The sequence below is a fragment of the Euprymna scolopes genome, chromosome 1 (assembly GCF_053919585.1).
Source record: "Euprymna scolopes isolate OS-2025 chromosome 1, ASM5391958v1, whole genome shotgun sequence".
NCBI lineage: Eukaryota > Metazoa > Mollusca > Cephalopoda > Sepiida > Sepiolidae > Euprymna > Euprymna scolopes.
Window position 1 is genome coordinate 199,194,455 of NC_136482.1, and position 18,072 is coordinate 199,212,526.

Genomic DNA, 18,072 nt, shown 5'->3' on the forward strand with positions numbered 1-18,072 from the left:
CGCTTAGCAACAAAATCGCTATTGAGGTCCCCAAATGCCAGAAAGTTTTCTATTCTAATAGTTTCTTCCCTCGAACAGTTAGACTTTGGAATTCCCTTCCTGCTACCTGCTTCCCTTACTGTACTGATATGCAGAAGTTTAAATGTAATGTAAACCAACATCTTGTTAATCTTTCCTAAGCATAGTACCAAATGGTAGCCCCTTACATCTAGGTGGAGATATGCCTTATTAGGGGTGAACGTGAGTCAAAGTTTTCACAGCTGAGAGAGTGCATAAATGTTGAGTTGGTATTGTGAATTACAGTTTAAATTAAGAGGAGTTGGTACAGATTGCGGCATAAGTGAAAAGGAGTTTTGAAAAAAAAAATTTTTTTTTTTCGTTACATATTTGTAAATGGTTAGCCATCTCAGGACTAAGCCAACAAAACTTATGCCAACATGATTTAGTAGGACACGTTGCCAGTCATTTTAATTAAAAACAATATTCAAGATGGTTAGGGTTGTTTGTATATGAATCGCATTTTTAGGTGGTGTATTGCATGATATTTTAAAAATTTATCAAGAAAAAAAACTGACTTACTTTTCTTGGAGATCGGTAGCAATAACCAAATTGAAACGACTGAAAAATTCTTGGTTGTTTTCCAAAAGTTTTTCTGGAGGCTGCAACAAGAAATTTTATGACAAAGTAAAAACTCAAGAAATTGATGCACAAAATAATATGTGGAGAGAGATGTTAAAAAGAATAAAAAATGGTAGTAGCAGGCGGGGGTGGGGGGTCAAGCTGGAGAGAGGTGTTGAAAAAAAGAAAAAAGTGGTAGTAGGCAGGCAAGCTCGAACCTGTGACGTGAAGGCGGAAAAGAAAGTGTAAGAAAATCTGACACGTTACTGATGCTTCATCGTCCGACCAGAAGTTCGCAATGTTGAAATTAAAAAAAGTCAATAAAAACTGATATGACGATACTTGCAAAAAATGGCAACGCAAAAAAAAAAAAATACGACCTCTCCCTGTAGAAAACCGGCCAGTTGAGGATGAAGGAATTAGTGTTTTTGGTCAATTTTTCAATATTTGTTGTCCGAAGTGTCGAGGTTTAAAACAATACTAGTTTGGTCAGGTACCATCGTCTCTGTTGAAAGTTTTTGCAAACACACATCTTGCCTTTTATATATATGTGTGGTTTTCTAGGTCAAACATCACACCGTAGTAAAATGAAATTACAGCATGAATTTTGTAACATAATAAGATTTAGACGACTTCGTTTCGTGAATTGGACATATTATAATCTAGACAGCATATAAAAAGTTGTAAGTCACCCTCAAAAAAGCCTTCGGTGGACATACAAAAACAAATCCACAGACACATTTTCGCTATTGTCTGGCGTTACCCGAGGTGTTTGGAAGTGTAAAACAAGGAAAAAAAAGTGTTAGTAGGAAGGCAGGTTCGAACCCGTGACATGAAGGCGGAAAACCTGAGATCTTACCGCTGCGCTACAACAACAAAGGAAGTGAAAAGCGTTTAAATTTAGTGACGTCAATGAAAAGCTGTTGACTCACTGATAATTAGGTCAGGAGTCGGCAAAGAAATGAAAGTGCCTGGGGTCAGTTAAGTTTTACTTCCTCACCACGAGGTCGTTCTCAGTTTCCAAGTGTCCAAATGAATAGCAATTGTCTGATATGAGGGGTTTCCCACACAGCGATCAAAGCTAATTGCTTTCTGGACATGCCTGACACGAAGCAGGAAAACTGCCTTTGCTTTCATTTTTTATACGAAAAACACAAACATGCAAGAAGGTAGAATAGCGTGAATTTTATAAAATAAAAGTCGTTCAAATAAAAGATGGAGACAACCTCCTTTCGTAAATCGGAGATATTATAATCTAGGGAGCATATAAAAAGTTTGCTGGACATACAAAAAAGCGCACACACAAATAAACATTTTTGCTTTTATATAATAGCTGTGCTATTAAAAAAGTGCTCAGCTGAAGTAGCTCCAGTTCTCTCCAAACTCTACAACAAATGCCTTAATGAATCTTGCTTTCCGGGCTGTTGGAAAACTGCTTCTGTGGTACCAGTATTCAAGAATTCTGGCGAAAGAACTGACCCATTAAATTATCGCCCTATTAGCTTCCTCCCACTTTTTGCCAAAATATTTGAAACCTTAATTAACCATGCTCTAGTCCAGCACCTTACAGATGCTAAACTTCTGACCGACCAACAACATAGATTTAGACAAGCCCGTTCTACGCCAGACATCCTCACTGTAATCTCTGAACGCATATACCATTCACTGGACAAAGCGGGAGAGGGCAGAGCGGTAGCTCTAGATATATCTAAGGCTTTTGACAGGGTATGGCATGAGGGTCTCCTCAGGAAGATTAGATCATACGGTATCACTGGTAGAATACTTAACATAATTAAATCCTTCTTAGATAAGAGAAAAATCCAGGTTGTCCTCGACGGTCGTACATCTAAACAGTATGATATAAATGCGGGAGTGCCCCAGGTATCTATCCTTGGACCTCTGCTGTTCCTGATATTCATAAATGACCTCCCCGACAAAATTGCCTCTGAGATGGGTATATATGCTGATGACACCACACTCTATAGCAGGCACGACAGGAAAACAAATGAACATATATCTAAAGTAATGGCAGAAACACTAGAGGATGACCTCCAATCAGTAGTGGAATGGGGACAAAAATGGATGGTCACGTTCAATGCCGCCAAGACAAAACTGGTTTCATTCAATAATTACAAGAAACCTTCTCTACCACCTATAGCAATGGCCAACGACTCTCTATCTGAGAGTACGTTTCTCAAGCTCCTTGGCCTAACATTTACAGGAAACATGAGTTGGAACAATTACATCGAGAGCATTGCCAGGGCCGCTGTGAGGAAGGTGGGCTCTCTCTACCGTGCTAGAAAACTTCTAACACCCGTAAGTATCCTGTACCTCTATAAGGCCACTATTCGCCCATTTATGAAGTATTGTTGTCATATTTGGGCTGGTGCATCGGCTACTAGTCTCTCGCTCCTAGACAGGGTTCAAAAGAGAGTCGCAAATCTGATAGGCCCTAAACTGGCATCTAAGCTTCAGCCTCTGTCCCATCGTCGAAACGTTGCATCCCTTTGCCTGTTCTACAAGTATTATAATGGTGAATGCTCTAATGAACTGCAAGCACTTGTGCCCCCATGACGTGAACACCCTCAACAGACCCGACAAGCTGCAAAATCCCACCCTCACACTGTAGAGATTCCTAGATGTAAAAGATCTTTCTACTCCAGTAGTTTCTTCCCCAGAACTGCTAGACTTTGGAATTCCATTCCAGGTCACTGCTTCCCCAACTGTACTGACATGCATAAGTTCAAGTGCAACGTGAACCAACATCTCGCTGCCCTAATCCCTACATAGTACCCCAGTAGATGTTTCCCCTGATAGTAGCCCCCTACACCAAAGTGGCAATGTGCCTTGTTTGGGGTGAAAATGTAATAAAAAAAAAAAAAAATAAAATAATAAAAAAAAAAATATGGCAATTCAACTACATAGAATCCGCCATGCTTCATCTTTGTTCATTTTAGCTTGAAGAGGAAACACGGAAGATTCTGTATAGCTAAACTGCCATATACATATATAAAGAAAAAAATGTTTTTTGCTTTCTTTATCCAATGATGCAGCCTTAAAACCCATACTCTCCCTTTTGTCATTAACTTTTCAATCTAAACACATGATCCTAAATTTAGGACTAATCAAGAGTGAGATGATGATCATCTTTTATACTGTAAAAAAAAAAAAAAAAACTAATATTTTCCTCTTTTTTTTAATTCAACAAATATTTGAATTTTATGTTCAAATTTGTAAACATGCCATTCATTGGGATAATGAAAAAAACAAAAAAAAAACTAAACTTAAATGACGTACACGTCACCTTTGTCGGCAACACACAAATTTACAAAACCTGTTCAGAATGACTGAAAATCAACAAATAATTAAACAAGCTAACTTACCTCTCCTACAAAATCACCACTAACTTCTTCGTTCAACTCCATTAATAGGTCAGTTGTGACTTGTGCTCGAGGCTGGATTAAAAAAAATATATAGTTTAAAAAATTGATAATCAAGAAATACTGAGGACACTAAGTTTTGAATGAATTGCAAGAGTTTGTGTTAATAATATCGATCAATCCAAATAAATCTTAATTTTTAATCTACATGAATTAAATAAAAAACGAATTATAAAGTAGGTTCAAATATAACTATATAAAAAAACACTTATCTAGAATTAAATTAAATAAATAAAAAAAAATACAGAAACTTCTTTATGATGTATGTACCTGCCATTTAATAAAAATGTCATATTCCAAAAATCACTTAAATTGATCAAGTAGTTTTTTTTTGTAACCCAGAAAATCAAATTTTATGGCAAGGGATATGGTAGCTGCTATATTGTTTTAGAATGTGTTAAAATCCAAGAATGACAACTCAATTACGCTACAAAGATTTTGTTTGTATTCAATGCTGCAAAGCCTTCTACTTCCCTGACTGTACTGACATGTAAAAATTCAAGTATAATGTAAACAAACATCTCGCTGCCCAACACCCTATATAGTATCTTTTTTTTTTCTTCATAAATAGTATCCCTACAAATCTGGTCCCAAATAGTAGTCCCTCACGACTAAGTGGCTCTGTGTCTTGTTTGAGGTGAAATGATCACAAAAAACAAAAGTTTGAAAGATCTTGTAGAATGATGCTAAAAAATGGTTCTCTTCCTACAGACACAGGAATATTCCCTTCTGAAATAATCTCTCCTGAGTTGGAGGCACTAAACCGCGGAGAAAAGGAACAGTTAAAAGTTATGACCAGATCAGGCTACAAAACTGACCCAAACCATCTGTGAATGTGAAATTTGTTCACTCTGAATGATTTTGTAAAACGCAAAAAAAAAAGTGTGAAATTCAACACTTCTACACATTATGGTAGACAGAATAAGAACAATCTACCTACATAGATTAAATAAAAAAATTCAGTTTAAAATTCTGTATAGATTCTCAAGTTTTGCAAAAGATTTTAGAGGTTGAAAAAGTTCACCTGAGAAAGGTTGGAGATAAAATTGGAAAAAGAAACAAAAAGAAACCAATGAAAATAGTCTCAATAATCCAAACGTTTAATTTTAATTTTAAAAATAAAAACTTTGAATCCAGATAAAAATGTGGTTGGTTTGTAAAGTTAAGAAATTGCTTGCGGAATTTTGAATTTTGATTTCAAATGATGTATTTTTAAACAAGTTTTCATTATAAGATCTTTTACTTTACATAGCATTTTAAAAAGAGTATTTTTCACTTTATCGTTTAAATTACAATCGTTTTAAAACAATTATGTCTTCTTTTCAGAACGTTGAATACAAGATGAAAAAAAAGCAAATTCGCACAATTTTTCTTATTTCAATTCAATCAATTTTGTGGTGGCGACAAGTCTTGAAAATTATGAGTATAGCAATCGGCCATCAAATATCGACAACGAAGCTAATCCAATCACAACTGTTTGAGAACTTGTTTCTGAATTAAACGTAACATATACGATTTCCAACTATTATGAGAGATTGTAAAAACAAAAAGAAATTGATAAATGGGTGCCTTAGAAATCAAGTGACAACCAAAAGAAACGCTGTTATGAAGTGTCATCTTCACTTCTTTTACGCAACAAGAACAACTCGTTTCTCGACTGGGTTGTGACTTGTGATTAAAAGGGGATTCTTTACAACTGGTGATGCTTAGCTCAATGGTTAGAGGCCAACGAAGCTCCACAACACTTCCCGAAACCAGAGTTGCAAAAAGGTTATGCTGACTGTTTGGTGGTCTGTGACCGGTCTCATCCATTACAGGTTTGTTTTTGAATGCAAACGAAACCATTACGGCGGCAAAGTACTGTCAACAAATGGATGAAATGCTTCAAAAACTTCAACAACAACACACAGCATTAGTCAACAGAAAAGCCAAATTCTCCTCCACGACAATGCTTGACCGCACGCTACTAAACCAACTGCAGAAGTTGAATGAATTTGGTTATGAAACTCTGCCTCATCCGCTATACTCTCTTGACTCCTCACCTACTGACTACCACTTTTTCAAGCATCTCGACAACTTTCTGCCGGAGAAATGCTTCAAAAACTTAAGCGATATCAAAAATACTTTCAGCGACTTAATCACCAGAACGCAAGATTTTTTACGTTACTGGCACAAATACGCTTGTTTTGCAAAAATGTGTTGATTCTGATGGTGCTTATTTCGATCAATCAATTTTTGTTTGAGTCGAGATATGTTCATCTGAATTTAAAAGTTAAAAATCGCAAGAACTTTCTTAACGTGAAATCAAAAAACATATCGACTTACCATTCCAATTGAGTCTTTGGTGAGAAAGAAACTGAAAAAAAAAAAAAAAAATTTTTTTTGAACAGATTCACAAAAAGAATCAAGAATCACTATTTACTTGACTCCCCACAAGGTCAGATTTTACTGTAAGGAGAATCCAAATCCCTAAAAATGGAACTCTGGATTGGGTCATAAATATAAACGACCTCAATCAAAAAGGATTTTTCTTTCACTTAACAGATAGTACAGTTTTAAATATTTATTTGTAGAAAATATTTGAAATTTACATTTTCAACAAATTAGGCAGAACGTCATTCAAATGTTTGACAAAGTGTTATCCTTTGTAATGATACCGAGAAAATATCTATCGTACTCTTAACTAGAATCATCAATCATCTGAACACCACATTTACTCCAGGGATTGTCATACTTAAAAATTTTCCTGAATGGTTTAAAAAAATTTTTATTGAAAAAATAAAAAATTTTTATGTACAATCATTTCATTATCGATAATTGTAAAGGAAAACAAAGAAAAAAAAAATTTGGTTAATAAAACCTAATTCCAACACTTTTCTAAATAATTAACCACTATTTTCAGATTTATTTTGGACTGAAAACAAACCAATTTCTAAGTGGGAGTGAGATCTAAATGGAAAGAAAAAAAAAAAAAAAAAAAAAAAAATCGGGGATTGGACGATGTTTGCCTAAGATAAATTGCAATTTGGGACTAGAAATTAAAAACTAAAAATTGAAATGAGGAGTGTGCATCTTGGAGATTTTTTTTTTAGAGAAGGAGAGGAGGGGAGAGATGAGGGGGGGGAGGGGGAGGTCATTCATTTGACTAGCTAAGAGGTTAGAAACTTATCCAAAGGGCCTGACAGGACCAAGAAGAGCACGTGTCATGCTTAGAAAGAGAACACATACTTAACTCGTTTTTATACACACAAGCTTGCTACTTGCATCCACCTTTTTCAAAAATTGTGGAATGTAATCTCCACCACATCTGATCTTCAAATGAAGAATACAATCAAATCTTGATCAACAAGATTCATTCGTTATTTCTCTCCCGCGACAATACTTTGATCTTAGCCAGGAAAAATCAAGAGTTAATAAAAATTGCAAATCAATTACAAACACATTTCAAATCTTCTCACAACTTCTATAACATTTGCACCTGATTTTTTTTTTTTCAATACTAGCAGACCGTCCGGCGTTGCTCGGTCGTACAATATGTATAGATATTAAATTTTAATTATTGCAGATTTCTTATTATAAACAGAAATATTATAGGTATTAAATGTAATGTTAAATTCCTTAAAAAGAAAAAGAAAAAACAGAAAAGCAACTGAGACGTGTGCATCTGAGTATCATGTTTCTTTTTTCATAAACAGTTAATTTCTTGGAAGTAAAAAAAAAACATACTGAAGCCGAGATATATCTTTTAAAAATTCTTTCTAGAAGGATATCAAGTACCTAGATATCAAGTACCTAGATATCAAGTACCTAGATATCAAGTACCTTGATATCAAGTACCTAGATATCAAGTACCTAGATATCAAGTACCTTGATATCAAGTACCTAGATATCAAGTACCTTGATATCAAGTACCTTGATATCAAGTACCTTGATATCAAGTACCTTGATATCAAGTACCTAGATATCAAGTACCTAGATATCAAGTACCTAGATATCAAGTACCTAGATATCAAGTACCTAGATATCAAGTACCTAGATATCAAGTACCTAGAGGATAGACCACACGAAGATTGCTAACATCACTAAGTGAAAGTGTTTCTGTGGAATGAACTGGATTTGAACTTGGCACACTTAGGTTGTCAGTCCGTGTCATTAACCACTGAGCTACTGTCATTTCCCTGCTACTGTTGCTTAAGATTGAACTCAGAACCTCAAGTTAACCTGTTTACAAATTAACAAATGCCTAGTCATTGCAACTGTGTTTTCACCGAAAAAAATTAAATTCAAGATGGTTAGGGTCAAACGTTGGCATCATCTAAAGACACGATGATGAAGAAGAAGACTTACTTGTTGCCAACATCTGCACCAGTCACTTTATTTCCATCAACAATCGTAAAGGAACCAATACCTGCAGAGAAAGAATTTGTAAAATTTTCAATTTTAGATTCTTGAAGAAGAGTTAAGAAAAATTGATTTTTTATGATTTACAAGAATATTCATTCTTAAATTCATCTATTCAATATGGCTTATTCCGTGTCAAATCAACAATTTTTTTTTTTTTTTGGGGGGGGGAATACCATGCCCAACACGAAATTTTTTTTTTTCAAATTTGCAGCACTTATAAATCTTTATTAAAGCTCTAGTGAAATGCCTATTATGAAATTTGGAATATATACTGTCGTCAGATAGACAAATCTTTTGTCAAAAAAACCCCAAAAAACAAAAACAAAAAAACAATTAAAATAATGTTTTTTGAGATAATTCAGGTAAGAGGTCAAGGTCAACTTTTTTATTTGACCTTGAAAAAAAAAAATATCCTCAGATAAAGTATCAGATCCAAGTACTTTAGAATGATATATGAATGAACTTTTGTCGGCCATAAACAACAGAGATATCGTCTTTTAAAGTTGGTCACTTTTCCATAAAAATTCACATTTTTGTAAAAAGGTCAAGGTCATATCTAAGGAACCCCTTGACCTTGAGATGTGTAACTGGTGCCATTCAATTCCTTTCATGGAGGTTTATATTTTTGGTGAAAAGAGGAAATAAACTTTTGAGCCATACCTGTTAATATTTATGATCACGTGGCTAAATCAATCCCTGGTTGAATCGCCTCATTATCACATGATTATCGCATCAAAATATCACGTTGAAAAGTTGTTAAGTCGAATTAAACTTTCCAAGTTCTCATTTTATTCAATTTTGACCTCTCAGCAACCATTTTAACCCATGAAAAACAGCCAACAAAAAATGGAATCATCTGAGCCTGTTCTACAAGTACTTTAACGGTGAATACTCCAACGAACTGCAAGCACTCGTACCCCCTTGACGTAAAATTAATACCCCCGACAAGCAGCTAAATCTCACCGCTTCACAGTAGAGATCCCTAGATGTAAGAGAGCCTTCTACTCCAGTAGTTTCTTCCCCAGAACTGCTAGACTTTGGAATTCCCTTCTGGGTTCCGCTTCCCCAACTGTATTGACATGCAGAAGTTCAAGTGTAACGTGAACCGACATCTTGCTGACCAACTCCCCACATAGTACTCCTGTAGATTATGTCCTTGATAGTAACCCCCTACATCAAAGTGGCAATGTGCCTTGTTTGGAGTGAAACTGTCATAAAAAAAAAAAAAAAATTAAAAACAAACAACTGTTTCTTCACCTTTTTATATTGGAAAACTTTACGATATGAAAAAAAAATATATAGATAACGTCTTTTTTTGTTTAAATATCTTACCTGCTTCATTTATAAAATAAAAATTAAATATGTAACTGTACTTTTAATTAATAATTTCATTTTTTTTTAAATATTTATTTAGATAATTTTTCACAAACAATATCTCCCTGCGGTAAAATAACAGGAGAGAAATTGCAAAAAAGTGTGTGTGTGTGTGTGTGGAGGGGGGCAATAAAAACTCATTACAATGAAATTCTCTATCGAACCAACTAATTTTTAGGCATCACGGAAATAAATGCATAAAAAAAAAACGTGTCAAGGGTTACGGTTTTAAAAAAAAATGTTGGTCCTTGACACGTGTCCGTTTTTGCGGTTTTTAAAATCATTTTTAATAACAAAATATTTGGTTTTCAAATGTAAAGATTAGGCGGTTTGATAAAGAAATGCATTTTGTAAATTTTTACCTTGTTTCCACCTTAACATTTTTCTTTAAACTGACTACCTTTTAAGGTTTTCGGGTATGCTGAAAATGAATATCGCATTTAAATTTTCCGCAAATAAATAGCTTTCCGGATATTAAGCAATGTCATTTTCTTATGTTATTGCTGGTGGTTATCTTGGTACGCACGTTTGCCCATAGTTTCTCGGGGTCACATACCAAGATAGCATAAGAAATGACATTACTTAATATCCGGAAAACTACTTATTTGCAGAAAATTTAAATGCGATATTCATTTTCAGCATACCATAAAACCTATAAAAGTAATCATTTTAAAGAAAAATGTTAAGGTGGAGACAAGGTAAAAAATTACCGTTTTATTTCTTTGTTTACATAATTGAATTTTTAGTAAAACAACAGAATAGAAATGACAGAATTACCATCAACTGGTGAATATATAGTTGTTGCTTATCAGGATTCCTGGTATTCTGACACTGTGAAAGTTACATCGAGGATTCATGTAGAGTACGATTTAGGGTTGCATTTCAGAAAATAGGGGTATATTTTGGGCCAGATAGAGAGGATTATCAAAATTAACAATTGGACTGGTCCCAAAATGCATAAGTTCTGGTCGACTATGGGAATTTCTATCTTTTACAGAAATCCAAAATCTATATGAAAAATTTTCTTTGATTAATTCTTATTTACTCAATTTTCTTTTCTTTGAGAGGAATAATAAATACGGCCATGAATGCTCTTTAGGCATTCAATGGCTACACCCAGATTAAGCACTCCTTTGGTGGGGAAGCAGATAAATACCTACTCTCAATAAAGCTATATTTAAATACTACTATAATACTTAGTTTTGTTCATGAATAGACACCCACTGTATGATACCATGTGCCAGTTTAAAAAAAATTGAAATTTGTATATCTGAATTCATGGCTTATGGTAAAGAGATACATCAGATTTGACTGCATAATCAGAAAGAGCACACAATTTTACATAAGAGTGCCAAGTTTCATGAGAATAGCTTGAAAAATAAATGGTGGCGAAATTACCAAATTTCTTGAAATATTGAGGTCCGTAATTTAGCCCACTTTTTCTAAAGAAAAATGTCCATGAAAAAGCATAAACTTTGGCATTTAAAATTCTCATAACTTTTGAACTACTGATGATATTTGCATAATTGAAACGGTTTTAAGCATCTTTTACATAGCTCTTTTCATGCAAGTTGATAAAATAATTATCTAAAAAAGAAAAAAATCAACTTGTAATGCTACACATATCCAAAGCAATGGCAGAAACCTTAGTAAATGACCTTCAGCCTGTAGCGGAACGGTAACATTTAACGTTAATAAGATTAAACTTCTTTCCTTTAACAATTATGAGACTCATGACCTGGATGTTCCAAGTTTGAATCCAGTTTGTTCTACAAAAATCATTTTCACTTGGTATGTTGTGGTCCTTCCCATAAGTACCCAATGTCTTTCTAGAAAGAATTCTGACTTAAAAAATATCGGGGAAACCAATGCTAACAATAGAAGTCATTTGATATGATGATGAACTGTTGCAATATTTTTTGATCCCTAATGGAGTATGATCCCGCAGTCGGGAGATTCTATTTATAAACGATGCTGCTAGGAACTGACGAATCAAATCAATTCACATTCTGCTACCAACCAATCAGAAACCAGAATTGCTCCATAAAAATTAAACCTTTTCTGTAGCAACTCTCCCCCTTCTTCTAAACTATTTACATCATTCACCTCCTCCCACTACTTCTTTTATCATCTGCACTTTATGCTACTCCTTTTGTGATCTCTATCATTTTCAACTAAATATATTTCTTTATAATAATTCTAGAGTTGTAAGCCATGTTTAGGTTCAGAACTGTTTCCGATGGTTAGTTGTTCTATACAAGTCCTGGAGATGACTGGTTCTCAGTGGACAGTTCTTGAGTTGGAAGCCACAGAACAAAAGATTCTTCCCGTGTTGACACGAAGAAAACAAAAATTACAAAAAACATTCTCAACAACCGAATGCCGACAAATAACACTACCTGAGAGCTCATCGTTCAAACTCCTCGGATTAACATTCACAGGTAACATGAATTTGAACAAACATTAAAAAGACATTGCCAAGGCTGCTGCAAAGAAAGTGGGCTCTCTCTTCTGGGCTAGAAAATTACTCACACATGAGAATATCCTACGACTCTATAAAGCCACCATTCACATATGCATGGAGTATTGTTGGCACATCTAGGCTACTCTCTCTCTCTCTCAGATAATGTCCATGTGAGTCTTAAATCTAATAGGTCTTGCAGTATCAGCCAAGCTCCAATCTTCATCCCATTGCTATATACTAGCTGAGTACCTGCTATGCCCGATCATACAATACACATGATATTATACTTTATTCAGATTGAATATTATGTATTATGAGGAATAATTTGCCCAGTGAACTAATTTGCAAAAAATTTTTTTTAAATAATAATAATGATAATGTCATTCATCAAATTTTGTCTGTTTTTGTTTACAATATCACATCAGTTGATATTTGGGTTTGATGATGAATGCCCTGGAAAAGTCACTTCTGATTAGCATTTAGTTTTAAAATATGCAAACGAAGAAATGATTTGCAGCAATTTTAAATGGTACTGCTTCTTTTATCGTAAATTGGACTCATTAATAAGAAAAAATTTAAATAAAATGGTGAGGTACACTCGGGCCTGAACTGGGGATCATTCGATCTGTAGTCAAATGCTCTACCACTGAGCTATATTTCCAGATGACAATAATTCTATTTATTTAAAGAAGAATGATTTTGTTATTTCCTTTAACCGGTGTAACATAAAATATTTCCCTGTAAAAATTCTTCTGTTTTATAAGAGAAAAAGACAATTTTTAAGATCAGATTTTTCTTGATTTCCCAACTCACCTGGTAATACCAGATTCTTTAATATTTCAGTTCCAGTAGCCGTGGCATTGAGGAGACAAATTTTGGCAGTTTCCAAACATATCTGACCATGGTCACCCCATAATCTGAAAAAACAAAAACCATTTAATTGAAATCAACAGAGCTATGAACGGATGCTAATGTAGACTATGGAATCAGCAGAATTGAAATCTTGGCTTTATTGCATCAACTAATACTAATGGGAAATGTATAACCCCACCCCACCCTCTCTGATCTCTTGCTTAGGAGTAAAATAGGTGATTATTTTACAATGAATTTGTTACAGTGATGCTGTAGGTTTCACACTTATACATGATATCTAGTCACTACATCAAATACTTATCATTATTACTGTAAACAATTTTATTTAAAAAAATCCCCTATTTTATTTATAGCAAGGAAGGGGATAGGGGAGTCATACCTTTCCTGATGGTATTAGTTAATGCAATAAATCTAAAATGATTTCAAGTCTACTTTCTGATTCCATAGTCGAAATTAGACTTAATGTAGTGAATGTTGTGATCAGTTGAAAATGGACCAGAGTTTAGTTTCGTCAGTCTCATAACTCACTTTTCTTATTTTGTTCTTTAGTTCTCACATTCCACGAGTGATGTCTTTGATGTTTCTGACAAAGGTAAAAGAATTGCTGTTTTCTGGGTTGGAATCCATCCATCTAATATTCATTATTGGCAACTTTTTGCCTTTGAAGGATTAGTGTTCTCTCTTTTTTTTTTAAGCTCCTTACATCAATTGGCTTCATGCCTTGTCTAGAGCGATTTCCATTTAAAAAAGTGTGAAATATACAAAGTAACCAATATGCTTTTGTTTGCTTAGAAAATATTCAATCTAGATGCTCAAAATATTCAATCTAGACGCTCAAAAGTCACCACTATTCAACAGTCAGACAATTGTTTTCATCTTGCCAAAACCCAATGCTATTTTGAAAAGATTCCTGAACCATGACCTTGTGTCAAACTTCCAATTGAAGTACTTAGTTATTGAGATTTTTCAACTTTAAGAGTACCAAACCGTGACTTTTGTAAATAGAAGACAGTGTTACAAAAAGTCATGTGACCTAGTAACATCACAAAATAAAGTAAAACAGCTGCAGTGCTATTACAAACGATGGTTATTTTCTGTTTCAATTCTCAAAGAAATTGTCTTTGATTCCAGTTTCAGTTAAAATTGTATTCCTTTTTATTTTTAAATCCAAGTTTGAAAGTTTTCTAATTCTTTTTGTAAAAAGCACTCATTATTGGCAGGCTGACTGAGAGATCTTGCTTGCTTCTACCTTAAACATGACATCATTTTTCAGTGACTAGGCCTCTTATTTATGAAGGTCACAAGCAAACTCAGTATTATTTTATGCAGATGAAAAGGAAGGGACTTTGCAGTTGTGTTATTCCTGATATAAAAATATCTTTGATGTTTCAACCGTATTTTATTCAGAACATTCATAGCATTCCATCACGTCTGCTCGTTGTTCGATCAAAAACAAAATGTGGTAAACAACCAGTCATAGAATTCAACTAACGATCAACAATTAAATTCAACTGACGATCAACAATTAAATTCAACTGACGATCAACAATTAAAATCAACTGACGATCAACAATTAAAATCAACTGACGATCAACAATTAAAATCAACTGACGATCAACAATTAAAATCAACTGACGATCAACAATTAAAATCAACTGACGATCAACAATTAAAATCAACTGACGATCAACAATTAAAATCAACTGACGATCAACAATTAAAATCAACTGACGATCAACAATTAAAATCAACTGACGATCAACAATTAAAATCAACTGACGATCAACAATTAAAATCAACTGACGATCAACAATTAAAATCAACTGACGATCAACAATTAAAATCAACTGACGATCAACAATTAAAATCAAGACACATTGTCATAAAAAGGCCTGAATTATCTTAAATATCAGGAGAATCGATGATGACAGCAATAAATGGGTTATCAGTTCATATTTGGATTTATTTTTTTTTTATATTACAATGTTATTTATATTTATTCATATTATTTGGATTCTTCAAATTTCAAATGGAACCATTTATTTCATTCATGACCGGGTAGAAGTCCTAAGTTATTTTCAATCAGATTTTTGAGTATCTTCAAGCAGAAGAGTAACTTAACAATTGAATTTTACTAAGTATTTTGTCCATCTAAAATCAATCTAGAATTTTAAGAACTTTAAACCTATTTTGTTTTTCTAGATGAAAAATACATATTAGTATTTATTATTACAGATTACTGCATACATACATATATATATATATATATATATATATATATATATATATATATATATATATTACTGCATATATAAAAACAAAGAATTAATAAAACACGAGTTAAAAACATATTTAATTTTCAAAAAAGAGAGACAAATCAAGTGGGTTGTCCTTAATCTGCAAAGTTTCCAAAGAAAAACTTTCCTTCTCATCAGAGGGTAGGAATTAGCAAAATGCAGAATTGGATTTTGCTTGCAAAGTATTTAATGAAACTGCAAGTGAGCCATAAGGCATCTTTAATAAGTTTCCAGACTTTTTCTTTTATATTTAAAATTTTCATAGACTTGACAATTCAGTATGTTATTGCTATACATACGAGATGACTGACCAATTTTTAGGATTTCAGGTTCAAATGAACAGCTATAGTAGGAATTGGAATACATCCTATTAAAGCCTGATTGTCACAGCTGGGGAATTTAAAGAATGCAATCTGGGCGTGAGGACATTTTAGAAGAACGATATGCAATAAAATTCTGTTTTAAACTTGGAGAAAATGCCACAAGAATGTATGGAATGCTTCAGACTGCTTTTGAACCATCTTGTATGAATCGAGCATCAGTTTTTGAGTGGTATAAGAGATTCAAGGAAGACAGGAAGCCTGCGAGGGATGATGAGAGGTGTGGGAGGAGTAAGGAAGTCAGAACATCAAAGTTGATTGGCCAAATAAAGAATTTCATGGATAAGGACCATCATGTATCTATAGAGACAATAAGTGCACAGTTTGATGTCAGTGTGGGAACTGTACACACAATTATTCATGAGGAACTGAAGATGCAGAAGATTTATGCAAAGTTTGTCCCAAGGGTGCACAGAGAAGATCAGAAAGACATCGTGACAGAAATGGTTGAGCTGATCAATTCAGATCCCAGTTATTGATGCTCTGGTGACCTGCGACGGAAGCTGAATCTACTGCTATGACTCAGAGACCATGAGACAGTTCCGAGTGGAAGCATGCTGGCTCTCCCAGACCCAAGAAGCCAGACAGAGCAAATCCACCCAGAAACTTATGATCCCTTTTTTTGACAGCGTATGATCTACATGCACTGGGTTTCCACTTGACAATCAACAAGGAATACTATGTTGAGGTTTAAAGGGAGTTCAGGAAGAGATCTTGTTGGGGGGAGGTCAGAATTCTTCAAATCGGGTCAGTGGCATTTTCACCAAGACAATGCACCCGCCCATAACTACATCCTTGTCACAAACTATTTGACCAAGATGGGCATCAAGACAGTTTCTCACCCTCCCTATAGTCCAAACCTTGCTTCCTGTGACTTTTGGTTATTGCCCAAGTTCAAGGAAAACCTTAGATGTCGCTATGAGACAATGGAGGAGATGAAGGAGGCTGTGACACAAAGGTCACTGACATGCTCACAGAAGAGGACCTCCATTGGGGTCTTCCAAAAGTTGTTGGAACAGTACAACAAGTGCATTGCAGTCGGAGAAGATTACTTTAAAAGGGGACTAGAGTTTTATATTATTATAAAAATATTTAATTATTATTTCTATTATTTTTATATCAAAATAGGTAACAAATTTTGAAAATTCGTTTACATTTCAGCATGGAATATTTCTAAATGAAAAAAAGAGGAAAATAAAAAATGAAATTTTCAGTTTGAGAATCGTGTAATCCTACAGCTACGTACCTAGAAAACGGCGCTATAAAACCTGACACAGAGTTATGGGCCAAGAAAGAGAAAAAGCAACTTTAGTAGAAGTTAGTGTCCCCAATGATGCTGGATTAAACAGAGCTGAAAAAAATAACGAAGTACCAAAGTCTTATGTATGACATTCCAGTTATTATAGAAGCAACTGAACCCAGGAAAACAATTTCAAAAACTACCTGGCAAATATACCTAGTGAACTAAGTGCAAGAGAGATTCAAACAATTGCACTTAAAGGAACAGTCAAAATCTTAAAAAGATTTCTTGGTTGGAATATATGAGTTTGCAGATGAATGTCTGGCATCTGGTAGGATGCCCCACCCCTGACTTGAACAAAATGATAAAAGTAAAAAGGTATATTTTTTCAAAGAAAAGATGAAAGGAATTTGAACAAATATTACAAATTTATTAACAAGTTTTTGAAAGCACATAAAAACCCATCGAGATGATTATAATTTCCTCTCCAACAAAGTACAGGATGATATGAAAATCTTGTGACCCCGTACCAAGAATTAACAACGGAGGAACCATTACTAAAATGCGTCTGCATAAAATATTATTCATGTCATTGTGGCGCTTTGTGTAAAATAAAAACATTTCATACGAACCATTTGATGTGCAAAACAGATCAATAAAAGTGAATAAACTTTTTTTTTTTTTTTTTTTAGTTTAAAAGACAACAAAAAAATGAATCCAGTGTTTGGTATTAAAGTACAGGATAGAACAACACTACAGTTTTATTTTAAAACTTTTAATGAAAAAATCAATTCAGGTAACTTGATTATGTAGTAGAGCTGACATCTATTCAATGTAACAACATTCAGCCTCAATCGCTGCATCGATATGGGTACGGAACTAGGAACATGCTTTTTACACAAGCGCGAATGGGAGCTTGGTGAATACTCAGCGGATGGCGGCAATCAGGCTGGCTTTGGTGTTGTGGGAGGTCATGTGCGTG

General features: G+C 34.1%; 1 protein-coding gene across 3 annotated transcripts in view; it reads right to left on the minus strand.

Annotated features, from left to right (window-relative positions):
- The window catches only part of LOC145279388 (NEDD8-activating enzyme E1 regulatory subunit-like), a 106,642-nt gene that overhangs the window by 78,605 nt on the left and 9,965 nt on the right, over positions 1–18,072 (minus strand). For all 3 annotated transcript variants that reach the window (XM_080130721.1, XM_080130720.1, XM_080130722.1), the window contains exons 2-6: positions 13,114–13,217; positions 8,406–8,466; positions 6,384–6,414; positions 4,002–4,073; positions 580–659 (exon numbers count right to left, since the gene is read on the minus strand). In XM_080130721.1, coding sequence (XP_079986847.1) covers positions 580–659; positions 4,002–4,073; positions 6,384–6,414; positions 8,406–8,466; positions 13,114–13,217 — 348 coding nt within the window. The remainder of the gene's footprint in view (positions 1–579; positions 660–4,001; positions 4,074–6,383; positions 6,415–8,405; positions 8,467–13,113; positions 13,218–18,072) is intronic.